Raw genomic sequence first — 27,111 nt, 5'->3', positions numbered from 1 at the left:
ACCAATTGAAATGTTCATTTCATCCAGAAGTGTCCTCACAGTCATACTCAGAGCAATGTTTAATCTAGGAACCCTGTGGGCCCAGTCAAGTTGATATATAAATTTAGCCATCACACATCATTTATCCCATTTAATCCTCTCATATACCTTTTTGTGTAGAAACCATCATAATCACCATTTTGTAGATAAGGATACTGAGGCTCACAGAGACAAAGTAATTAGTGAGTGGTAGACCTAGGATGTGACCAGGCAGTCTGGTTTGAGAGATGAATTCTTAACTGCTTACTCCCATTAAGCAATTTCTCACTACTTGTTTTAAGGATTTTCTTCTGGGGAACCTTCTTGTGTAATACGAAACTGTGCTATTTCCAAAACCAAATGATGGAAATTATCTACCAAAGCCTATATTATATTTAAGCTCCACTCATTCAAAATGGAAAGTTTTCTTGAGATAATAAAATTGCTTCCCTGAAAAGGTTTCTTTACTCATTAATACTAAAGATGAAGAACTAGGCTACTGATAGCTTTTTTTTTTTTTAATTTTTTTTTTAACATATCATGTATTATTTGTTTCAGGGGTACAGGTCTGTGATTCAACAGTCTTACACAATTCACAGTGCTCACCATAGCACATACCCTTCCCAATGTCCATCACCCAGCCACCCCATCTCTCCCACCCCCCTCCACTCCAGCAACCCTCAGTTTGTTTCCCGAGATTAAGAGTCTCTTACGGTTTGTCTCACTCTCTGGTTTCATCTTGTTTCATTTTTCCCTCCCTTCCCCTATGATCCTCTGCCTTGTTTGTGAAATTCCACATATCAGTGAGATCATATGATACTTGTCTTTCTCTGATTGACTTATTTCATTTAGCATAATACCCTCTAGTTCCATCCACATCATTGCAAATGGCAAGATTTCATTTTTTGATGGCTGCATAATATTCCATCATATATATATATATATATATATATATATATATATATATATATATACACCACATCTTTATCCACTCATCTGTTGATGAACATCTAGGTTCTTTCCATAGTTAGCTATTGTGGACATTGCTTCAATAAACATTGGGGTGCACATACCCCTTGGGATCACTACATTTGTATCTTTGGGGTAAATACCCAGTAGTGCAATTGCTGGGTCATAGGGTAGCTCTATTTTCAACTTTTTGAGGCACCGCTATACTGTTTTCCAGAGTAGCTGCACCACCTTGCATTCCCACCAACAGTGTAGGAGGGTTCCCCTTTTTCTGCATCCCTGCCAACATCTGTCATTTCCTGACTTGTTAATTTTAGCCATTCTGACCGGTGTGAGGTGGTATCTCATTGAGGTTTTGATTTGTATTTCCCTGCTGCAGAGTGATGTTGAGCACTTTTTCATGTGTCTGTTTGGATGGCCATTTGGATGTCTTCTTTGCAGAAATGTCTGTTCATGTCTTCTGCCTATTTCTTGATTGGATTAGTTGTTCTTTGGGTGTTGAGTTTGATAAGTTCTTTAGAGATTTTGGATACTAGCCCTATATCTGATATGTCATTTGCAAATATTTTCTCCCATTCTGTTGGTAGTCTTTTGGTTTTGTTGACTGTTTCCTTTGCTGTGCAAAAACTTTTTATCTTGATGAAGTCCCCATAGTTCATTTTTGCCCTTGCTTCCCTTGCCTTTGGCCATGTTTCTAGGAAGAAGTTGCTGCGGTTGAGGTTGAAGAGGTTGCTGCCTGTGTTCTCCTTTAGGATTTTGATGGACTCCTGTCTCACATTGAGGTCTTTCATCCATTTTGAGTCTGTTTTTGTGTGTGGTGTAAGGAAATGGTCCAGTTTCATTCTTCTGCATGTGGCTGTCCAATTTTCCCAACACCATTTGTTGAAGAGACTGTCTTTTTTGATTGGACATTCTTCCCTGCTTTGTCAAAGATTAGTTGACCATAGAGTTGAGGGTCCATTTCTGGGCTCTCTGTTCTGTTCCATTGATCTATGTGTCTGTTTTTTTGCCAGTACCATACTCTCTTGATGATGACAGCTTTGTAATAGAGCTTGAAGTCTGGAATTGTGATGCCACTGGCTTTGCTTTTCTTTTTCAACATTCCTCTGCCTATTCGGGGTCTTTTCTGGTTCCATACAAATTTTAGGATTATTTGTTCCATTTCTCCGAAAAAAGTTGATGGTATTTTGATGGGGATTGCATTAAATGTGTAGATTGCTCTAGGTAGCATAGACATTTTCACAGTATTTGTTCTTCCAATCCATGAGCATGGAACGTTTTTCCATTTCTTTCTGTCTTCCTCAATCTCTTTCATGAGTATTCTATAGTTTTCTGAGTATAGATCCTTTGCCTCCTTGGCCAGATTTATTCCTAGGTATCTTATGGTTTGGGGTGCAATTGTAAATGGGATCAACTCCTTAATTTCTCTTTCTTCTGTCTTGTTGTTGTATAGAAATGCAACTGATTTCTGTGCATTGATTTTATATCCTGCCACTTTACTGAATTCCTGTATGAGTTCTAGCAGTTTTGGGGTGGAGTCTTTTGGGTTTTCTACATAAAGTATCATATCATCTGCAAAAAGTGAGAGTTTCACTTCTTTGCTGATTTGGATGCCTTTTATTTCTTTTTGTTGTCTGAGTGCTGTGGCTAGGACTTCTAGTACTATGTTGAGTAGCAGTGGTGATAGTGGACATCCCTGCCATGTTCCTGACCTTAGGGGAAAAGCTCTCAGGTTTTCCCAGTTGAGTATGATATTCACTGTGGGTTTTTCAGAGATAGTTTTTATGATATTGAGGTATGTACCCTCTATCCCTACACTATGAAGAGTTTTAATCAAGAAATGATGCTGTACTTTGTCAGATACTTTTTCTGCATCTATTGAGAGGATCATATGGTTCTTGTTCTTTTTTTTATTAATGTATTGTATCACATTGATTGATTTGTGGAATTTGAACCAACCTTGCAGCCCAGAAATAAATCCCACTTGGTCGTGGTGAATAATCCTTTTAATGTACTGTTGGATCCAACTGGCTAGTATTTTGGTGAGAATTTTTGCATGCATGTTCATCAGGGATATTGGACTTTAGTTCTTTTTTTTTTTTTTTTAAAGATTTTATTTATTTGACAGAGAGACAGCAAGAGAGGGAACACAAGCAGGGGGAGTGGGAGAGGGAGAAGCAGGCTTCCTGCTGAGCAGGGAGCCTGATGCGGGGCTCGATCCCAGGACCCTGGGATCATGACCTGAGCCGAAGGCAGACGCTTAATGACTGAGCCACCCAGGTGCCCCTGTAGTTCTCGTTTTTGATGGGGTCTTTGTCTGGTTTTGGGATCAAGGTAATGCTGGCCTCATAAAATGAGTTTGGAAGTTTTCCTTCCATTTCTATTTTTTGAAACAGCTTCAGAAGAATAGGTATTTATTCTTCTTTAAATGTTTGGTAGAATTCCCCTGGGAAGCCATCTGGCCCTGAGCTCTTGTTTGTTGGGAGATTTTTGATTACCACTTCAATTTCCTTAGTCCTTATGGGTCTGTTCAGGTTTTCTATTTCTTCCTGGTTCAGTTTTGGTAGTTTATACGTCTCTAGGAATGGATCCACTTCTTCCAGATTATCTAATTTGCTAGCATATAGTTGCTCATAATATGTTCTTGTAATTGTTTGTATTTCTTTGGTGTCTGTTATAATCTAACCTCTTTCATTCATGATTTTATTTATTTGAGTCCTTCCGCTTTTCTTTTTGATAAGTCTGGCCAGGGGTTTATCAATCTTATTAATTCTTTCAAAGAATCAGCTCCTAGTTTCATTGATCTGTTCTACTGTTGTTTTGGTTTCTATTTCATTGATATCTGCTCTGATCCTTATTATTTCTCTTCTCCTGCTGGGTTTAGGCTTCCTCTTTCTCCAGCTCCTTTAGGAGTAGGGTTAGGATGTGTATTTGAGACCTTTCTTGTTTCTTGAGAAAGGCTTCTATTGCTATATACTTTCCTCTTAGGACCGCCTTTGCTGCATCCCAAAGATTTTGAACAGTTGTGTTTTCATTTTCATTTGTTTCCATGAATTTTTTAAATTCTTCTTTAATTTCCTAGTTGACCCATTCATTCGTTAGTAGGATGCTTTTTAGCCACCGTGTATTTGAGTTGTTTCCAACTTTCCTCTTGTGATTGAGTTCTAGTTTCAAAGCATTGTGGTCCGAAAATATTCAGGGAATGATCCCAATCTTTTGGTACTGGTTGAGACCTGATTTGTGACCTAGGATGTGATCTATTCTGGAGAATGTTCCATGTGCAGTTGAGAAGAATATGTATTCTGTTGCTTTGGGATGGAATGTTCTGAATATATCTGTGAAGTCCATCTGGTCCAGTGTGTCATTTAAAGCCTTTATTTCCTTGTTGATCTTTTGCTTAGATGATCTGTCCATTTGAATGAGAGGTGTGTTAAAAAGCCCCCTACTATTATTGTATTGTTGTTAATGTGTTTCTTTGATTTTGTTATTACCTGGCTTATATAATTGGCTGCTCCCATGTTAGGGGCATAGATATTTAAAATTGTTAGATCTTCTTGTTGGATAGACCCTTTAAGTATGCTGTAGTGTCCTTCCTCATCTCTTATTATAGTCTTTGGTTTAAAATCTAATTTGTCTGATATAAGGATTGCCACCCCAGCTTTCTTTTGATGTCCATTAGCATGGTAAATAGTTTTCCACCCCCTCACTTTCAATCTGGAGGTGTCTTTGGGTCTAAAATGAGTCTCTTGCAGACAGCATATCGATGGGTCTTGTTTTTAATCCAATCTGATACCCTATGTCTTTTGATTGGGAATTTAGCCCATTTACATTCAGGTAACTATTGAAAGATATGAATTTAGTGCCATTGTATTGCCTGTAAGGTGACTGTTACTGTATATTGTCTCTGTTCCTTTCCGGTCTATGTTATTTTTAGGCTCTCTCTTTGCTTAGAGGTCCCCTTTCAATATTTCTTGTAGGGCTGGGTTGGTATTCACAATTTCTTTTAGTTTTTGTATGTCCTGGAAGCTTTTTATCTCTCCTTCTATTTTCAATGACAGCCTAGCTGGATATAGTATTCTTGGCTGCATATTTTTCTCATTTAGTGCTCTGAATATATAATGCCAGTCTTTTCTGGCCTGCCAGGTCTGTGGATAGGTCTGCTGCCAGTCTAATGTTTGTACCCTTGTAGGTTACGGGCCTCTTGTCCTGAGCTGCTTTCAGGATTTTCTCTTTGTCTCTGAGACTTGTAAGTTTTTCTATTAGGTGTTGGGGTGTTGACCTATTTTTATTGATTTTGAGGGGGTTCTCTGTGCCTCCTGGATTTTGATGCATTTCCTTCCCCAAATTAGGGAAGTTCTCTGCTATAATTTGCTCCAATATACCTTCTGCCCCACTCTCTCTTTCTTCTTCTTCTGGGATCCCAGTTATTCTAATGTTGTTTCACTTTATGGTATCACTTATCTCTCGAATTCTGCCCTCATAATCCAGTAGTTGTTTATCTCTTTTTCTCAGCTTCTTTATTCTGCATCATTTGGTCTTTTATATCACTAATTCTTCTTCTGCCTCATTTATCCTAGCAGTTAGAGCCTCCATTTTTTATTGGACCTCATTAATAGCCTTTTTGATTTTGACTTGTTTAGATTTTAGTTCTTTTATTTCTCCAGAAAGGGATTCTCTAGTATCTTCTATACTTTTTTCAAGCCCAGCTAGTATCTTTATAATCGTCATTCTGAACTCTAGTTCTGACATCTTACTAATGTCCCTATTGATTAGGTCCCTGGCAGTCGGTACTGCCTCTTGTTCTTTTTTTTTTTTTGAGGTGAGTTTTTCTGTCTTGTCATTTTGTCCAGAGGAGAATAGGTGAATGAGAGAATAAAATGCTAAAAAAATGCTAAAAGGGTAACAACGATCCCAGAAAAATATACACTAAACAAATCAGAAAAGACCCGAAACTGGGGTTGGGGGAAGAAAGGAAAAAAAAAAAAAAGAATATCATCAGGCTAGTGAGTTTAACAGAGCCACACACTAGATTTTGCGTGTATTTTGGTCTGTTAGAAGAAATTGCCTCCCAAAATTTTAAAGAAAGAAAAACTTATATATATGTAAACATAAGGGTAAATACGATGGAGCAATGGAATATGACTGTAAAGATGAAAATTAAAAAGGATTTTTAAAAAGGAATTGATAAGAAGTTGTTTGAAAACAGAATGAAAAAAAAATTTTTTTAAATGAGAGAATGTGATCAGGCGGGAGCCTAGGACAACATCATACACTAGATTTAGGGTATATTTTGTTCTGTTAGAAGAAACTGTATCCCAAAATTTTATTTTTTTTTTTTTTTTAAATATTTTATTTATTTATTTTGAGAGAGAGAATGAGATAGAGAGAGAGCATGAGAGGGGGGAGGGTCAGAGGGAGAAGCAGACTCCCTGCTGAGCAGGGAGCCCGATGCGGGACTCGATCCCGGGACTCCAGGATCATGACCTGAGCCGAAGGCAGTCGCCCAACCAACTGAGCCACCCAGGCGCCCCTGTATCCCAAAATTTTAAAGAAAGAAAAGCTTATATATATATACACCAAAAAAAAAGGTTAAATACAATGAAGAGATATGACTGTAAAAATGAAAAATTTTAAAAGATTTTTAAAAAGGAATTGATAAAATGTTAGTTGAAAAAGGAAAGAAGAAAAATTCAACTAAAAAAATAGAAAAAGAAAAAAAATAAAGAAAATTTTGAAAATTAACTTTGAAAGACTAAATAATCATGGGAAAAAAGCCATGAATTCTATGTGCTGTATTCCCCTAGTGCTGGAGTTCTGCCGTTCTCATTGATTGGTAAACTTGGTGTTGGCTGGATGTTCTTGCGGATCTTCTGGGGGAGGGGCCTGTTGCAGTGATTGTCAAGTGTGTTTGCCGGAGGCGGAACTGCCCTTGCTAGGGTCCAGGCTAGCTAATCTGCTCAGGTTTGCTCTCAGTAGCTTTTGTTCCCTGCAAGCTTTCTGTACAGCTTTGGAGGACGAGAGTGAAAATGGCAGCCTCCCAATCTCTGGTCCCAGAGGAGCCGAGAGGTCGGGGCCCCACTCCTCAGCACGCCCCCAGAGAAAAGCATTCAGTCACTCTTGTCTCCCTGTTATCCCGCCGCACTCCGTGCTCACCCGGCCTCTGACCGAGCATTTCTATTTCTGGCACACGACCCTGTTTGGAGTCTCCAAACTCAGCAGATTCCTGCAGTGCGCTCACACACCACTCCTCCCAGGGGAGGAAGGGGAGTCTCCCTGGATCTGCCTCTTGTTGGGTCCCTGCTGGAGGATCACGGTTTATGGCAACCCCGAGCTGAGAGCCCACTCCTCAGCTCCGCCTTTGCAGCTGGCTTCCCTCTCCGATACCCGGGAGCTCTGCCACACTTCGGCACCCCCAGGCTTTATGTGACCCCGAGGGTCCTGAGACCACACTGTCCCAGCGAGGGTTCCACCCCCTGCTTAGCCACTGGAGCCACATCCCTCAGCAGAACGGACTTCTAAAAGTTCTGATTTTGTGCTCTGCTGCTCTGTCACTTGCTGGTAGCCGGCTGAGGAGGCTCCCTCCCTCTGCGATCTGTCTTCCCGAATATTGCCTCGGATTCACTTCTCCACACATCCTACCTTCCAGAAAGTAGTTGCTTTTCTGTTCAGAGAGTTGCTGCTATTCTTTTCTTCAATCTCCTGTTGAGTTTGTAGGTGTTCTGAATGGTTTGATAACTATCTAGCTGAATTCCTGGGACCAGACGAAATTTAGGTCCCCTACTCCTCTGCCATCTTGCTCCTCCCCCCAGTTATTGATAGCTTTTTAATAAATTAAGAGTTTGTGAAGAAAAGTAATATCTTGTGCCTTATTACTTTTTATCTTGTTGCCATATCCTCACTTTATTCACAGATGACATTATCTAAGGTCGTACTTAAGTTTAGAGGAGAAAGAGATATTCTAATTTTAGTTTGTAATATGTTTTATTGCCTTTAAAAAATGTCTTAAACTTTTTATTAATGAGATACAACTGCCCAGACCACGTGCCCAGTCACTACTGAAAGGATGGATGCATAAAGAAATAAGTGATTATGAATGGACTCTGTAAAGTGTTAAATGCTATTCAAGATGGAAGATATTAATAACATATTTACTAAGCATTTAGTCCCTACTAAGCACAGTATTTGGCATGTTACATGCATTGTTTCATACGATCTAACAAAAACACCATGACTTAAGTACTATTATTATCCTAATCTTATGAAAGGAAGTGAGGCTTAAAAGGTTAAGTACCTTGTCTAAAATAATATTGCTTTACTAGATCAGCCTTTTTTGTATTTTTTTTTTTTAAAGATTTTATTTATTTATTTGAGAGAGAGAGAATGAGAGAGAGAGCATGAGAGGGGGGAGGGTCAGAGGGAGAAGCAGACTCCCTGCCGAGCAGGGAGCCCGATGCGGGACTCGATCCAGGGACTCCAGGATCATGACCTGAGCCGAAGGCAGTCGCTTAACCAACTGAGCCACCCAGGCGCCCTCTTTTTTGTATTTTTGACATTCTTTATAACGGTGCACATATAATAAAATAAAAATTAATCCAATTCAAGATTGGGTTCTGATAGCAAGTTTAATTCTGATTTGACTGTCAGATAATAGATATGTCTTGAGCATGACCCTTCAATGATTAGATTTGAAAATTCAGCAGGTTTTTCTGGTTAAGCTTTGAAAACCCTGCAAACTTAAATGACTATAATAATTAGAACATTGTATCTTGAGACAAAAATGAATGTTTATTTTCCTAAAAGACAATTAGAGAGTAGACCCTCAGGTTTTATATTCTAACTACAAAGGCATGTACCCCTCATAAAATAGCAAAATAATTAATGGTAACATCTCTGACCTACACCAAGTTCATTTTCCGCAAACTCAAGAAAATGAAACGCCTAGAGCATGACTTTAATCTAATCTTGATTTTTAACCTTATATTGTGCATATTGATATCAGCCCTTAAAAGAGCTCCCTTTAGAATTCAAAAGGCATGTGTTTCTGCTTGTAGTTTTCTTTTATTAAGGTTTTTCTCATTATAGAAACTTTGTCCCTTTTACTTTTTATTTTAGAAACCAAAAGTCTAAACTACTTTTCCTTGTAGGTTTTAATTAGGATTGTCTCATAGTAGATAAATAGCATGATACATGTTTATAGAGATAATTGTAACAATTAATGATTATAAACAGAATTACTAAAATGAAACAGCCTTTAAGAATGTGTATATGTTAATTGTACCAAGAAGTTTAAAGAAGTCTATTAATTAAAGAGATACTTAATGGTTGAGTATTGGTATACTTTGGTTTGTGAAAAAAGTGTGCTAGCATTTGTGAATTTTAAAAAATAGACTTAACTTTAAATACAGAGTGGTAGATTACTCTTTAAAGAAATCCTATAGTAGATCCTCTTATAAAATACAGAATCATATCTAATTTTCTGTGATTTAGAAGGCTATATTATATGAGGTTTATGAGTATCTTGAATGGTCACTGGACATCCACTGCTAAGTAAGAGATTCCTCTAAAAAATTCAAGGTATTTAGGAATTTTAATTTTTTAAATAGCTACAAACTAGTTAATGTGTACATTTTGTTGGAATTATAGCTAGAACTATGTCAGTATGATTTTTTGAAATATTCTCTCCCCTAAAAAATCTTCCTTTTAATCTTGAATACTATTTAACAATTGTGGTGAACTTTATCCATTGTCTGCCACATACTGTGCTGGGCTCCACAGATGGAGGTACATACACTACCAAATAAATGGTCTTTCTATTTAAAGGAGCTTAAATTGGTTGGGGGAAACTATATATAAAGAAAATGAAAAAACATTGAGGAAATTGCCCCATAAGATGTTTGAACAGAAAGATATGCAAAAAATATGCCCATAGCCTAATGGTTCCCATGACTGGAAGTAAAAAAAAAAAATTTCCTATTCTGATACTAAAAGTTCCCATGTAGGCCCAAGCCATATCCCATACCCTTCAGGACCTTCAGTGGCTCTTTCTTTCTGGGAAAATCCACATTTGAGAACAAAATCAATAGTCTAGGATTTGTTCTACTTGGTCACAAATGGTACAAATGATGACAGATTCTATAATAAATTTTTCCAATTGGCCTGGGATTTGAGTGTCATTTCTTTCCGTTGTTGATCCTGAGAGACTAACAGTGTTTTGTTAACTCCAAACGGATATTTATGATGACTAAAAAAAATACAAATGCACACACAGCCAAGTCTACGTGCTAACAGTAGAACATTTCACATGTAACCTGAGTAGGTATCTGATTGGGGTGCCATAGCACTACTGATATTGAAAGCCACACCACTCATGTAATTATCAATGTCTTGGTCATTGTTGACCCTTCTCTCTCATCCCCCATATCCTGGCAGTTGTCCAGTCCTGCCCAGTCTTCCTCAATTCACACATAAAACCTGCAGTTGGAATTTTCTTAAAATGAAAAATGAAATTCTAGCCATAGTTAGAAATATTTAGTCATTTAATCCAACATCCCATTTGACTCATTACATTTAATGATTCGTTCATTTTGCTCCGCAAGGATCTATAATTCCATGTCAGGCACCAGGCTAGCAATTCAGGGGTGACAAACTAGGCTACTGAGTTTATATCTACTGAAGCACACATTATCAGTGAATCTCACAAACACATGTAAAAGTACAATTTTTAAAGAATGAAATCTTGCCATTTGCACTGAGGTGGATGGAGCTAGAGGGTATTATGCTAAGGGAAATAAGTCAGTCAAAGACAAATACCATATGATTTCACTCATATGTGGAATTTAAGAGACAAAACAGATGAACATAGGGGAAGGGAAGGAAAAATAAGATAAAAACAGAGAGGGAGGCAAACCAGAAAATACTCTTAACTCTAGGAAATAAACTGAGGGTTGCTGGAGGGGAGGTGGGTGGGGGGATGGGGTAACTGGGTGTTGGGCATTAAGGAGGGCACTTGATGTAATGAGCACTGGGTGTTATGTTATATATATTATATATACTGATGAATCACTAAATTCTATCCCTGAAACCAATAATACACTATATGTTAACTAAACTGAATTTTTAAAAAAAATTTTTAAGTGCAGTTTGGCAAGTTATGGGAAGGAAAGTTTATGGGAGTACCTACACTGGAAGAGCCTTCTAGGCATGGGGAAGAGCACACACAAATGCTCTGGTAGGCAGGAAGAACTGAGGAGGCCAGTCTGAGAGAGCAGAAAATGAGGGGTGAAAGGTATGAACTGAAGCCAGAACATGTAGGTTTTTGCAGCCACTGTTAAAGGCTTTCTTCCTAATCCTAACTGCAGCAGGGAAGACATTGAAAAGTTTTAAGTGAGGAAAAGGAATGACTTGATCAGGTATATGCTTGCCTAAGACCACTCTGGGTACATTTTGGAGAGGGCATGGGACAGGGAGCCAGTGTGGACATGGGAGATCCCTTGAGAGGCTCTGTGATCATCCAGGAGAAGGATGATGGTCACTTGGACTGCAGTGCTGACCAAGGAGGTAGAGAGAAGTAGACTTGAGTTGGCTGTGGAGAAGGTGGAGAGAGGAGTCAGGGATGACACCCAGATCCTAACTCTTCAAACTCTGTGGATTGTGGTGCCATTCACTGGACTACATTCTCCATTTGTGTCTTTAAGACATGGAAGAGGAACTGAGCAAGAAAGCCACTGGATACAAGGTGTGGAACTCAGAAGAGAGGACTAGGCCAGAAATAGAAAGTAGGGAGTCCTCTGGTATCTGAATCTGCTTTATAAGAGCCAGAATGACAGAAAATTCTCCACCACAATGACCAGACATACTTAAAGAAAGATGTTTCTCATGTTGGACTAAAACCTTGAAGTCAGTTCTTCTCATTAGTTCTGATTCTGCCCTTTGGACAAATGGAATCTCTCTTCTACCTAACAGGGCTTCAAGAATTTGAAGAAAACTGGAACGGTGTATCTCCTCACCACTTTGCCAGCCAGCCACCTTAGATTTTCTGTCCAGCAAACATTCTTTCAGATCATGTCAACAGTCTGGCCCTTGCCCATCTCTTCAGCTTCATCTACTGCAAAAATAAAACCAGACCCAGAAAACACCCATTTACCCACACATATTACTTCTACTCAGATCTAAACAAGTGGAGCTTCCTAAGCATGGCGTGTTTTCACAAACTTTGGTGCCTTTTTTCATGCCATTGCAGAAGAGTGGTTTTTAACTCCACATGTAAAGTTACAGCTCTGCAGCAGAGGCTAAAGAAACCACCTACCTAACTATAGGAATTTTTTCCAGGGAATAGGTCAGACAGGAAGTAGCCAGTAGCTCATATATATCCAGGACTATAGGACAAATGTGGACTTACTTGGAGCCAATATCATAATATTAAGGTTGGTCCTGTCTTGCAAGTGGGCATAACAGAAGGTTTTCTAGATTGCAGGCAGTTTTTTGAGTTAAGGTCCATCACCCTCACCTGCAGTCACAAAGAGCCCCACAGCCTCATCCAATCAGGAGTTCCTTGGGCAGCCTTCCATGAAGTCATTCAGAGACCCAGACTCCTTTCACCTAGTGGTTCTTCTCCAGGCCTTATAGCCCTCCCCCGGATCTTCTGCGTCTTGTCGAGATGAGGGAAGAGAGAGTATGGGGAATTATGCGGGAGGCTTTAGGGGCCGGGAAGTAGTTTACACGTCTCACATTTCACTTCTCACGTCTCATTAACCAGAAATCAGTCACATGACCCATATAACTGCAGGGAAGGCTCAGAAATGTAATATAGCTGTGTGCCCAGAAGGGAAAGGCAGCAAGGTTTGGTCAGCACACCTGCCTTATCCTGGAGGTCCTATCAGTTTGTTCTCCTTCTCCCCCAAAATTTTCAATGATACCCTATCACCTACCAAATTTAGAATAGGCTTTTAGCGATTTAAGGCTCTTTTCAGTGTGACCCAAACCCATCCTTCTAGCTAAACTGGTAATTTCATTGCTCCCCAAGCATACCCTACCAGTTCACTCTTGTCTTTATTCACTTTCTTCTCTCTAGGGCACCCTACATCTTTTATTCTTGAAATCTTATCAGTCATTCAAACTCCATTCAAGAGGTCACTTACTCTTTTTTTTTTCCATCATAGTAAGTGTACTCCCCATCCCCTATTTCACCCTTCCTCCCCATCCACTTCCCCTCTGCTAACCATCAGTTTGTTCTCTAGAGTTAAGAGTCTGTTTCATGGTTGTCGCTCTCTCTCTTTTTTTTTTTCGCCTTTGCTCATTTGTCTTGCTTCTTAAATTCCACATATCAGTTAGATCATACAGTATTTGTCTTTCTCTGACTGACTTGTTTCGCTTTACATTATACTCTCTAGCTCCATCCATGTCTTTGCAAATGGCAAGATTTCGTTCTTTTTATGGCTAAATAATATTCCATTGTATATATGTACCACATCTTCTGAATCTGTTCATCTATCACTGAATACTTGGGCTGCTTCCATAGTTTGGCTATTGTAAATAATGCTGCAATAAACATAGAGGTACAGGAATGCCTTCAAATTAGTGTTTTTGGATTTTGGGGGTAAATACCCAATACTGTGATTACTGCATTGTAGGGTAATTCTATTTTTAATTTTTTGAGGAACAAGAGGTCACTTTTCTTCATTTCCACTGAGTTGCTTTATGTTATGGTTACCTGTTTACTTGTACTCTCACCTCCCTTGAGGGCAAGCGATATATCTTAGCTATTTTGTATCACTGACAACTTCTAGGAAAAGCTCAAGAGTGCTCAATCAAATATTTGTTCAATTGAGTTAAATAGTTTTATTTAAAGTATTTCCTTAAAGAGAAAATAAGATGTATTTTTTAGTAGCTTTCTTTCTTTTTTTTTCTCTCTCTCTCTCTTTGAGGAAGAATATTTATGGCAGTGGTTCTCAAATGACAGTGAGCATAATAAGAACCATTCGGGGGAACTTGTTAAAATTATAGATTTCTGCTGCTCCTCCCCAAGATTCTAATTCTATAGATCTGGTAGATCTAATGTTGGGCTCCAGTATCTGCATTTTTTATAAGTGACCTGTAGTGGGGAAGGGGATACAGATCATATGACACCTGGATTGTACTTTCAGAAACATTGCAACATGGTGTTTGTCATTATGCCTATTAATGGACTATTATTACCTTCTTTGAACAAAACAGATCAGTTCATTAACAGGGGAACAGGTAGTGTGCGGAACAGTAAAAATCAAGATGTCTGTCATATCGCTTTCGGATCCAGAGTTCTGGGACCACCTCCACTCTCTGGCAGAAGGAATAACATGAGGATATCCAGTGAGGTAGGAGCAAAGTCTGAAGAGCTTGTCTAAGCGTGAGGGGCATGGGAAGAGAAGGGTTCTTTCCCAGTGCAGGGGTGGTGGCGGGGGAAAGAGGCAGAGAGAATACATGCCAAAAGCATAAGGCTTGAATAAATTTGGAACAGAAATTCTGGATTTTAAAAGACCTCAAAACGGTTTTATTTTTGTCATGTCAACACAATTACCATTTCCGAGTATTCTTTTGATTAAATATGTTCACAAAACTTAAAGGCAAATATATATGAGCACATTTTGTGGTCTCCTTCAAAAAGGAGTTGGACCTTCACCAGATACCTTACAACGAACAGATTCTCAAATGTTATATTTTTATTTTTAATTTCCTTGAATTTCTGACACACGCAGAGATTTTCAGTTCAACTCCTACCTACTAAAGATGGATTATAAGCACATTTTAATTTATGTGTCTAGAAAACTTGTTTGTCTTCTATTTTGTCTCACATTATATTTCTCCTTCCATTTCTTTCTAATTTTCTGCTATAATTTTCCTCTCCACCAACTTTCTAACCTTCTCATTTCCTCTAGTTTCTTTTCTCACTTTTTATTTGTCCAAATATTATTAGTCTCTGTAAATTCTACAGGAAATAAATGCAATTCCCATATTGTAAAATGTGCAGATTAATTCCTGTCCCTTACAGACAGCAAGATCCGTTGGGTCCAGAAATAACCGATCATGCCAACAGTCTGTGACTGAGGACTGTGTTAGCAGCGCAGAGATGTCAGCCTTGCTGATGCCGGAGTCTGAGGAGCAAGCAGATAAAGAAAATATTCGCCAAATAAAGCAGACTATACCTGTTCGTGGTAAGAATCATACATAAGTGTCAATAGCTAGGGGAAAATAGAAATGCTCTTGTGAAGATAAATTTGAAGTTAAATTCTTGATTAGATCTTAACATCCAGAGAATTATCATTTAAAAATGAAAAAGATGGTGGATATTGAAATCTGTTTCAAATTCTTATACATATATTCTCTTCTGGAATCTATCATTCTCTCTCTCTTTTTTTTAATACTTATTTATTTATTTATTTATTTAAAGTAGGTTACAAGGGGCTTGAACTCATGACCCTGAGATCAAGACCTGAGCTAAGATCAAGAGTCGAATACTTAACCGACCGAGCCACCCAGGCGCCCCACCTATCATTCTCTTTATATTCTCTTTATTCCATTATTTCGAATTGCCATAGTACCCTGTTTTTATTTTATGATGACTGGTGAGGAAATAACATAGCATTCCATAATAACTATATTTTGGGAACTCCACTTGCATTTTAAGTTTTCTTAATTTTATCTTTTAATCTCTTCCATTTGTAAAGTGCTTTTTATTTTCTCCTGTTGATGCACAGAGAACCCTGTTGGTGAAGAAGAGACTTTTGTCCCAGTTTGTAGATTGAGGGTTCATGGCTAACAGAGAGGTAAAATGATTTGCAGTTTGTAATCATTGGAAAGAATTGAGACCAGTACCAAAGGCTTATCACTCACTATAGTTTTTCCATTCTTGCATGTCTGACTTTTGTGAGAGTTGAAAAGGAAGGCATTTGGGTTCATTTTATTTGATTTAGAGATTAATGATCACTATTACAGACTATATTTCTCATACAGTACAAAACTGAGAGAAGGACATAAAGACCATAGATACTCAGTCCTGGCTCTACCACCATCTGTAAGACCTTGATCAAAATTCCTAAACCCTGTGGGCCTCAGTTTCCTCATCTGTAAAATGGGGATAAAATTGCTACTGGCAATAGTAGTAGTAATGAAGAGTGACCGCCTCAAAGGTCATTGTGAGGATTTAACAGGAAAAACCAGTCAAGCACATCATATTGTGCCAAGAAATTAAGCGTTCAGTAAATATTAGATGCTGCTATGAATGCTGTTAATTATTATGATGATGATTACACAATTAAATTACACTTAGGAGTTCTTTTTCAGGTTTGATCGCAGTTCTGCAGGGTTCTTTAGGAAACTACCTTCCAAGCTGTTGATGAATCATACTTATTGACTTCCTCTTTCAAAGGAAGCAATTATTTTTCTATATTAGCAATCCATTTCATTTTTTATATTTTTTAATATAGCATGTTGTATGTACAATTAACCAAATTACCTGTAACTCTCTATAAGGTTATATTACATGAATAAAATGTCTCAGTAATTTTGAAAGCCTGATACGATCCCAATAATGGAATCTGAACAAATGCCTATTTTCCAAGAAGGAATAAGTTGTGGTTTTGATACAGCTTTATATGATGTCACAATGATATGAACATTCTCATTATAGCTACAATTATATTTACTGAGTTATTTCAAACCATATAGTACTTTCTGTTCTGGCTTTTTGTTCTTTGATATGAAAATGTACCAGCCAATCTGCAAGTTATGCATCCACATCCCCCTCAAGAACCATCAGCTGATAAGAATAATAGCAGGAGAAGATTATGGTTAAAAAGCACCAGCAGAGAAAGGACAGAGGCACACAGCGGTACGGCACTAATTCAATACTATCTTATATCTGTGTATTATGCAGAGCAATGGAATCTCTCTCTGCAGGTTGTAAATTTCAAAGGATTACGGACCAATTCATTTAAAATATAAATGTCTTTTCTACAGGGATTATGGAAATCAAATCTTCTGCAAAAGAATTGCTCTAGAGCCCTAACAGAGATTTGCTGGATTAAATAGTACCACAGAAGTAAAGGACTTCCCTACTTCTACTGTCAAAGGCAGAATAAGCTTAAATTATTGTTTTTTAGAAACAGCCCAAATTTGATAGAGGAAGTTCCTGCCTGCAGACTTTACTAAAATTGAACTTAACTCATAATTTTTCATGTTTCATTTATATCTCCTCTTTTTAAACTGGGCCCTTTTCAGATATATATATAGATATATATATCTATATATGTGTGTGTGTGTGTGTATTTTTTTTTTTTTACATTTGCTGTCTCTCCCTTTGGACTCCATGCCATCTAATAGAATGTAGGTTAAAATTTCAACTCTTTGCAACCAATAAAGCCTTAGATAAATATAGGTGGCTATTATAGTTATCCCTTTGAATATTGGATTTGAGGCATTTACGTATAGATCTGTCTGCACATGCATTCATATATCCTGAGTCAAGCCCATAGTATATCATGTACACATCTGTTAGCATAATTTCTCAAAAATGAGGAGTTCTTCGGTAGGCTGAAATTCAGCTTGTTAGGATTCATGTTATTTTTATAAAATAGTAGATAGAAAAGTTAATTCTGTGTCCATTTTCTTAAGATGCTGAAGGAAAGTGCTTGGTTTAAAATTTTAAGTCAGGTTGTGTAAGAATTGTAATTTAAAGAAAACACACTCCATTTTATGTGGAACCAAACGGAAAAATACAGGACCCTTTAAAAATAATATGGGTTTTGGAATTCCTTTTATTGCATATTGTAAAACTTAAATCTAAAATGTCCCCATGCAAATATCAAGGAATTTAAAGATGAACCTCTACAAAAATGCAGCTGAGTTCATCTTTGAAAAATTCTAGTGGAAGAGAAAAGAACTGCAGATAATCTGTATCGTCACCTCTAATGTGCTTTTCAGTAATCATGTAGAAAAGCACACTGCATTAATAGCATTCTTCAAAATGAACTTTTATAAAAATCAAAAGAAATAACATCGTGGAAAATATTTATTCCAATAAAGGCAGTTCTTCAGGAAATAACAGGAATGAAGATAAAGCAACAGTTGCCCTCAACAGTGGGTCCCAACAAAGCCCAGAGATGAACCCCAGCTCTCCAGCACTGCAGTCTCCTGATCAAGCAGGTTGGCATCTTTAGTCCACTATAATCGTTAGTAATTGATGAAATATCAATATGTTTAACCCAGTCATTTTGAGAAGTTGTGATGCAGTCATTTGCTAAAATCTGTCATTTTTTGATAAATCTCCTCTTAACCCCAATTGCATGTCAGACTTTAATGGATGAAAGGGCATTTTTATTTCCAAGTTTCAATGCACCAGTTATCCTGTTCAGAAGGAAAGTTTGAAACTTTGAAGTTCTCACAGGGCATTGTCACTGTCCCCAAAGATTACCTATTGTTGCAAGTCTCCAGTCCTCTTTATAATGGAGATGGTTGGAGTGTAGAGCATTGAGCCCATCAACATATCTTTCCTAGCAGGTGTGTGGTACTTTTACAAAGGCGAATTGTTTTTGAGCAAGGGAAAAAGGAAAATAAATGAAAATTGTTTGTAGTTTGTCAGTCTTATTTATGCAATGTTGAAACCTTCATTAAAATGTTAGGCGCAATTAGTGTCTCTAGCATAAATCTGACTGTGTAGAAAAACTAATTAGATGTTTAGGTGATCATTCTTGCATTTATCTTGTTTGCTGCAATATTGTGATTACACAGTAATTTACATATTTTCCTAAGAAAACACACCAAATTATTCATTACAATTGATATGGAAATACTTGAGGTAAAACTACGAATTCCAAAAAAGCATGTGGTGGTGAGATAATTAGAGTTCGTTTGGTGTAGAAACACTCCTTTTACTTTGACTTTTTGACAGTTAATAATATGTTTGGCAATAGGTCATGCAAGTTTTTGAATTGCATAATGAAGATTCCCAGTATCTTGTCCTCCAATTTTCTTTACTATCAATGTACTTAATGCAGCCCATTGGTTTTTATGATCTTTTTCAACATTTATTTATTAATAAAGCATCTACTGTGTTTACAAAACATCTGCTATGTGCTTAACACCATGCAAAAGGATTTGCTGTCCAAAAGAGGACAGCCCAGTGAATCTGTTTATTTCACCCGCTCACGGTATACTGACTCCAGACCCTCCACATCCCCTTATGAATGTGGTCCAATGAAGTAGATTCAGCCTGCTCTGGGCCACTTACTTACAGAAAATGTGAAAGTTACAGATTTTCTCTAAGAAATATATATTTGTTACCCTTTATATAAGCAAGTTATATTATATAATGATAATCTTAAGTTAAGAAATGAATACATTATGATGAATATGATTTTATTTGTGCCATTAATGTTATTTTTATTAAAGGTCTTTTTGTTTGTTGCTTTTGAACTGTAGGCTTTAGAGTTTCAAGTCAGCAAATCTTAGATATCTCTTGGTTACTTTTCTTGTGAAGATAGATATAGCAGGATTCAAGAGTCGGGGTAAAATTACCATGTCCACATTTTGGTTCTGCTGAACACAGATTTTTGTTAAGATTTTCACCATTGACATAATGCAGCAAAAAAAGTAAATTTTAAGGAAAATAGACTAAGTTGAGAAAAATGCAACCTTTTCCTGCTGTCATTCTAAAGAAGAAAGTAAGCATGCTTTTAATGACATTCATTATAAATATTTGTCTGTGTCAGTTTGCCTGGATCGTAGTTAGAAAAATCTATCTCAGTGTTACATAAAAGATTAAAATCTTTTCACTATGTTGTACATCTGAAACTAACATAACATTGTGTGTCAACTAAATTTCAAAAGAATTTTTAAAGTTCAAAATTTTTTAAGGTTTTGATTAAAATGTATCCCAGTGGTAGTATACAGTATTTTTAATCAAAACAAATAATGTTGTGCAAAAAGATTTATGTATCAAAACATTCTCTCCTATAATTAAAGATCTTTTTTACCAATCACATTAACAAGTGTTTCTGTGGATTTACTATTACTGGAAAAGTCTACTCAGTTTAGTCTATGAATTGTCCTGTTTCAGTCAGTAGAATGGAAAGGAAAAGCCTGTTAACCTTTTCATGGTTTCCTCTCCTCCATGATTTGTAATCCAAACAATGCCCAGTTATTTTGTTTAAAGAAACATTAAATATTCTGTCCTCCTGCAGTTAAAAGAAGATATTAGTAACTCAAACCCTTTTAAATTTGGAAGATTTCTTCCCTCCTGGAATGTCAAATTAATGAGGCTGTGCTATGAAGAACTTGCTGCAAGACAGGTGATAATTATTTCAGACTTAAAAATTTCCTGGCCAGTGTTTCAACTCAGATGGAGAGGAAGTGCAAATAAGTTTCCTGTAGCTATAGGCACTGATCTATGGGTTAAATGTTTAGCAGGTCACAAGATGGTAGATAAATTGCATTCCTTGGCTTCTGTATTATTTGATAAATCTCTGTTTCAACCCAAGAAATTTTAACCTAACTACCTGCCTTAATATAACACTGATGGAACACTTTTGTCATCTTTCCCAAATGTCAGATGAGTGGATATTTCCTGAAAATGATGATCGCATTTCCCATTTGGCGTCCAGCAGACAGTCTCTCCTTCTGGATGATGATTCCTGCCACACTTCACATCTGTGGCTGGAAGCCAGCAAGGAGAGTGAACATGGCCAACTGGCAGAGGAAACCCAGGTTGTTCCAAAGGACATTTTCACTTTTTCATCAAGACCACGATCAGCACCTCATGGAAAAACTCAGAACATGTCTCCAGAGGGGTGCCCATTTATTTTGGATCTAAAAGAGGATGCCAGTGTGACAAGGAGAGACACCGAATCAGAGGATGATTTTTACGGCGGTGACAGCAGCGAAGAGGTACACTGCTTGATGAGTGAAGTCGTTCTAAAGCGCAGTTGTTCCATTAGCTCCGTTGAGCACTAAAACCAGCTGAAATGAAAGAGGGGGAATCAACTGCTATTTATAAAAAGGTGGCAGATTGCAGTGTCAGTCAACAGTTGCCTCGGGTTGTTATGGTAACTCTAAATTGCTGCCTTTTTTATTAACAGTCAGCCAATTTCATTTTTAATTATGGAAACCAGTTTTGGGGTTGTTTTTGTTTTCTCATTTTAATTTTTGCCTCACAGAATGAGAGAAATAACATGCGGTTTAGCTATATGATGGCAAAACCAGTAAAACACTGAGAACACATTGTTCTAGCTCTCTGGGCAGATTGTGCTGCAGTGGCTAAGCATTCTGAATTGACGGCTTTCTGGCTTCCTCCCTACCCTACCATCCCTCCACCTTAGACCTATTAAGACTCATTATTTTCCATATGGTCCCAGAGTTTCAAGAGTTGTGCCAATTAAAGTTTAGATAATGAATCATGGATTAGTGCTGGGACTTGCCTTACCCGAGGTTTTCTGTTTGCAATTATTTAGAATACAAATATATCTTATAAATTAGTAAATTCACATAAAGTTTAAAAAAAAACTTGTCATAAACCAAACGGAAAGTAGTTCTGAAACATTTGTTTAAAACTTAATACATTATGATGACTCTTTTCCCTCAGACAAAATGAATTTGTGAAATTCCTTCAGCTTTGTTCTCTAATGATAGGCATCCCTATTTTCTGTGAAAAATAATTTTCTTAAAAGCAGATTACAGTCAAGTTATGGTTTTGTAAAATGATACAAATCATTTCTATGTCAAAATTATATAATAATAATATATAATAACTATATATTAAATTATAGGTAATAAATATAAATATAGCAAATTATATATTAAGTTATATATAATATAATTATTATATAATAATAATTAGAAAAACTTTTTGTATATGCTTGCAAAAAAATTTTTTTAATAATTATAACTGATCAAGAATTCCCCTTGGACAGCAGGATGTAGATTAGGTTCATTGCTCCTACCTTCAGAGCCAGTTGAGAATATGATGAAATTGTTCAGGCAATAATTATGGTTTTTTGCAACTTTTAATGAGTTTCCATTGCAAGGTGCATGGGGAAATCCTTTTTTTTATAGTATCTTTGCTTCTGAGCGTGGTGAAACTATTAGTAATACCAAACATAAATCTACCACAAATCGCTTTATGCATAAATAGTACATTTGATGCCAACATTTTAACTGTTGCTGTAGACATCTTTGTCCCTTTCACCCTGAATAACATTAAGATATAAAAACTAAAATAGACGTTTGCCTTCAGCATCTAGCACTGCCCCCATCCCAGCTGTCAATTCTTCTACAGTATTAATTGGCTAATCTGATAAATTAATTCATACCATTTCATTAATGGGATAGCCCATCCCCTTCCCATATGCACAGCACCATCTTTCTTACCTAAACCAAAAGAATTCCTTTAATGGTGGAAATTTCAGGGCAGGTGGGAAATGTTAGTCCCTTCCCTGGAAAACTTTGAGAAAAGTTTTATGAGGGAAACTGTCCTTTAAACATCATGACATGAGGAACTTAGTGTTTTTGTCTATATGAAGGATAAGCCTTGACAAGAAGCAATAGAGCTTCATGGGAAAATGAGGAATACTATTTCTGAATATTTTAGTTTGTTATCACTTGGTGTGCTTTCTTTTGCTACTAGCTACTCTACTTCTGACTTCCTTCATCGTTTATTATTCAAACATGTACTAATTACCAACTACATGAAATTGAAAATAAATGTATCACGCATTACCCAAGCTCTGAGTGGCATGGCTATCTGGTCACTCCTGTGCCATGACCATCCAAATGACTAGTAGCATAGGGCTAGAGTCTATACTAGGACCATCTCGTTGCTAACACCTGTCCTGGCCCACCTTTAGTTGGAGCCTGCTAAGAGTGGCAGCCAGAGAGAAGGGCAGAAACCTTGCCATATTATACAAGCTTAGGGGTTTATTGTTAGAGGCAGTAACAATATACAAACTATGAAATAGAAAACATGACCAACAAAAATGACGGGTTATGTTTAAACAAGTTTAAACAAGAATTTATGGTGATCAAATTCATTTGTTTGGGACTTTTTTGGTAATTTTTTTCCTTAGGATCACTTCTCCCGTTTATTAATTGTGTAAGTCAATGGGAAATCGGCTTAGATATTTAAAATGTTTATTTACATATAGTCTTTGAAGAAAAATCAGTTTAGTTAATTAAGCATCCTTACTATTAGTTGTGTTATTTTAGAATTTTATATCTTTAGAGTAGCATAATTATACTTAAGGAAACCAATGTCATGTCATAAATAATGGTGGACGAATGAGGATAATTACATTACTTACTGTGCTTGAAGTTTGTAACTTGTAGTTAAAATACTTCTTTTAATGGTCAACCATTGAGTATTTTTAAAGGGAAATTAGATATATTCAGTAGCCTGTAATCTAAGAAAAATCAAATCATGTTATCATGATAGCTAGAGGAAAAGTACACATACAGTAGTAAAAGCTAATTAAAATAAGCTTTCAGTGATACATTGATTTTGTAATTTAAGTTCCTAATCCTTAATTCACATCTGAGATCTTCATTAGTGTGAGAGCCTCAAAAGTATGAGTTTTCTTTTTTTTGCATATGCTCTTGTCTTAGTCTTTGCTTTACTATATATTTTATTCCCTAGGCAGCCATGTATACTAATATTCCTGATACTCAATTAATTTTCAGTTTGTACTTCTTATTTGAAAAGCACATTATAGAAATATATAGCTATAAAATCAAGACTAACATGTAAAATGAATTATTCTAGGAAAGCTATTAAAACAGAGTGCCTTTCCCACTATTACAGCATCTGAAAGAAAAAAAAAGCCTCCTTTTATTATCATCTCTATTTTGTATTTTATGCCATTATTCCCAATGTGGCTTTGAGTATACGCCTGGTTTACAACTTGAAATAGTTAGCTTTATATTAATATTTTATTACTCCCCTAATTTAATTTTTCATCTAGAAATACTGTCATTTTTTTTCCAAAACTCTGGCTGTGTATCACATATTAAAGTAGATATTTGCAAGGCCAGGTAATTTGTCCTGTATTACAATCCAAATTGGAACATTAAGCCAAAAAATTATCCATAGTTGGACATGAATTATGTGGACTGACTACTTAGAGCATTCAAATTAGCTAGGAAGCTTCCAGATCTTCTCCCCATCTAACTCTGTGGAGGGCTGCAGAGGACAAATTTACCAACAATGGAGTAAAAAGACCCTTTTAGTCCTCCTCAGTTTTACTCGTATTGTTGCTTTGAAGGTTTGTTTGTTTGTTTGTTTGTTTGTTTGTTTGGCACTCAGCAGTTAAGCTGTTTCATTGCATTTTTTTTCCCTCATAGTTTATATTTCTAGGTTAGTCTATAAACCACTCACCCCATATACTTGACTAGTGAATTTGAATTACTTTCTCACACACATGTACATACACACAATAGAAAGAATATTTACTCCTCTTGAGGCTACTTATATTTCTCTGTAGCCTTTAAAAAATTTTAAATGTCAATGTCTGTGTTGGGAAAAAAATGGAAGGACTCTTATTTTGAATATATTGCCTTGCATTTTTGTTCCTGTATATTATGAATTACAACATAACATACTCTAAACCTACCAGGCAAATTTAATATTTATTCTGTGTGCGAAATTTTTTAAGGCTGGTCACAGCTCTGTGTCTTTATTACTATCTTGTGAAGCTCTGTTCCTCTCTGCAAAAGTCAGAGGCCCCTTGGTTCTTGTGACTTGGCTCTTCATTTTGATAGGCAGGGAAAGAAGATTTTTAAAACTCTTGTCTGCTTAGAATATCATTCTACCACTTCTGCTAGTAGATAAACATCTTGTGGATAAATATTTGGTTGTGGATAGGAGTTTCTGCAAGAAATCTTTAAAGTGTTATCAGCTAAAAGAGCATGAAGTTTTAACTTAAAGAAGAATATGTTTCTGTCTTAAACAATTAAAAGAGTCTCATCATTTCCCCCAATAGTTTGCATACCCCATAGAGTCCTTCTAACTTCTGCTATTTGTCTGTGAAGCATCACTGGCTACCGGTAAAGATATTTACAAAAGATAGGAGAAAAGATGGTGGAGGAGTAAGGGACCCTATTCCAGCCAGTCCCCGGAATTGAGCTAGATATCTACCAGACCACTCTGAACACACACGAAATCAGCCTGAGATGTAAGAAGAGAGATCTGGATCTCTACAAACAGAAAATCACAGGCGGTTGGTTTCCAGGTATGAAACAGGGGGCCGTGAGTCTGCAGGCACGTATCTGAAGATAAATGGAAGGAGAAGGGAGCTACCATAAGCGCTAGTGCCAGGAAGATGAAACAACACAGGAGTGCAAAAGCCTTCCGCGTTGGGGACATGGGGCACAGAGTTGCAGACCAGTAGCGGTGGGGAAAGGACTTTAGGGCAGCCCCCCAGACTGAAACCTGGAGTGGCGGGGCCACACGTGTGAACTGGGGGCGGCTGGTGGTTATAGAAGCACAAAGGGCAAAGACGTGCCCCGACCTGGAGGTGAGGACTGGGAGCCTTGCTGAGGGGCACACAACCCAGGACACTGCAGTTTATAGCAGCACAGATAGAAACGGTGATAGTGTGGCCTGGAGAGCTCACTGAAGAACAGACCATGATCTCTCTGCTCTGAGGCAGAGGGTTGGAAATGATCTCTTCTGCTCTGACTCTTGGAAGAGACGCAGAAAGCCTCCAGGGAAAGCCGCCAGAGAACAAAAGCCCCAGAAAAACAGTTTTCACTGAGCCCATCTCCCCCCACAGGGGACAGGGCAACTCTGCCCAAATAGGGTTGCCTGAGTAACAGCGCAGCAAGCCCCTCCCCAAGAAGACAGGCTGGGAGAACAAGAGGCCAACAACCCTAAGGTCCCTAGAAAACAGGTGCATCTTGCTTGGGTTGTGGTCAGTAATTTGGACTCTGTACATTCCCTTAACCACCCCGCAAAAGAATGACTAGGAGGAGGAACCCCCAAAATAGGAAAGACTCAGAGACTGTGATGTCTGCCACAGATTTACAAATGGATACAGATATAACCAAGATGTCGGAAACGGAATTCAGGGTAGCAATTGTTAAGACAATAGCTAGAATGGAGAAATCGATTAATGGCAACACAGAAGGGCCGAAATGAAAGCTGTACTGGCAGAATTTAAAAATGCTATCAATGAAATCCAATCTAATCTAGATAATCTAACAGCTAGGGTGAGCGAGGCAGAAGAATGAATTAGTGATCTAGAAGACGAATTGATAGAAAAGAAGGAAAAAGAGGAGGCCAGGGAAAAACAAATCAAAATCCGTGAAAATAGAATCAGAGAAATAAGTGACACCATGAAACGTTCCAATGTCAGAATTATTGGGATCCCTGATGGGGCGGAGAGAGAGAGAGGACTAGAAGATATATTTGAGCAAATTGTAGCTGAGAACTTCCCTAATCTGGGGAATGAAACAAACATTCGAGTCCTAGAGGCAGAGAGGACCCCTCCCAAGATCAAGGAAAACAGGCCAACACCCCGGCATGTAATAGTAAAACTTGAAAATCTTAGAACCAAGGAAACCATCTTAAGGGCAGTTAGAGAGAAGAGATTCCTTGCGTACAGAGGGAGGAACATCAGAATAACGTCAGACCTATCCACAGAGACCTGGCACCCAGAAAGGGCTAGAAAGACATATTCAGGGTACTAAATGAGAAGAACATGCAGCCAAGAATACTTTATCCGGCAAGGCTGTCATTTAGAATGGATGGAGTGATGCGGATCTTCCACGACCGGCAGAAACTGAAAGAATATGTGCCCACTAAGCCGGCCCTGCAAGAAATATTAAGGGGGGTTCTATAAAAGGAGAAAGACCCCAAGAGTGATATACAACAGAAATTTACAGAGACAATCTATAGAAACAAGGATTTCACAGACAACATGATGAAAATAAATTCATATCTTTCAATAATCACTCTCAACGTGAATGGCCTAAATGCTCCCATAAAACGGCACAGGGTTGCAGATTGGATAAAAAGACAGGACCCATCCATATGCTGTCTACAAGAGACTCATTTTGAACCTAAAGAGACATCCAGACTGAAAGTGAAGGGATGGAGATCCATCTTCC

At 37.5% G+C, this 27,111-nt stretch overlaps 1 protein-coding gene across 11 annotated transcripts in view; it reads left to right on the top strand.

The window, feature by feature from the left end:
- Nucleotides 1-27,111, top strand: part of CFAP20DC (CFAP20 domain containing) — a 255,001-nt gene that overhangs the window by 142,176 nt on the left and 85,714 nt on the right. For 8 of the 11 annotated variants that reach the window (XM_032411643.1, XM_032411646.1, XM_032411639.1 and 5 more), the window contains 5 exons: nucleotides 14,200-14,336; nucleotides 15,011-15,173; nucleotides 16,733-16,849; nucleotides 18,043-18,162; nucleotides 20,567-20,901. In XM_032411643.1, the coding sequence (XP_032267534.1) occupies nucleotides 14,200-14,336; nucleotides 15,011-15,173; nucleotides 16,733-16,849; nucleotides 18,043-18,162; nucleotides 20,567-20,901 (872 nt within the window). The remainder of the gene's footprint in view (nucleotides 1-14,199; nucleotides 14,337-15,010; nucleotides 15,174-16,732; nucleotides 16,850-18,042; nucleotides 18,163-20,566; nucleotides 20,902-27,111) is intronic. The other 3 variants (XM_032411642.1, XM_032411641.1, XM_032411644.1) reach the window with 3 other exon arrangements.

The sequence above is a fragment of the Phoca vitulina genome, unplaced genomic scaffold, assembly GCF_004348235.1.
Source record: "Phoca vitulina isolate PV1807 unplaced genomic scaffold, GSC_HSeal_1.0 scaffold13, whole genome shotgun sequence".
Classification (NCBI taxonomy): domain Eukaryota; kingdom Metazoa; phylum Chordata; class Mammalia; order Carnivora; family Phocidae; genus Phoca; species Phoca vitulina.
This window is presented reverse-complemented; position numbering and strand designations above follow the sequence as displayed.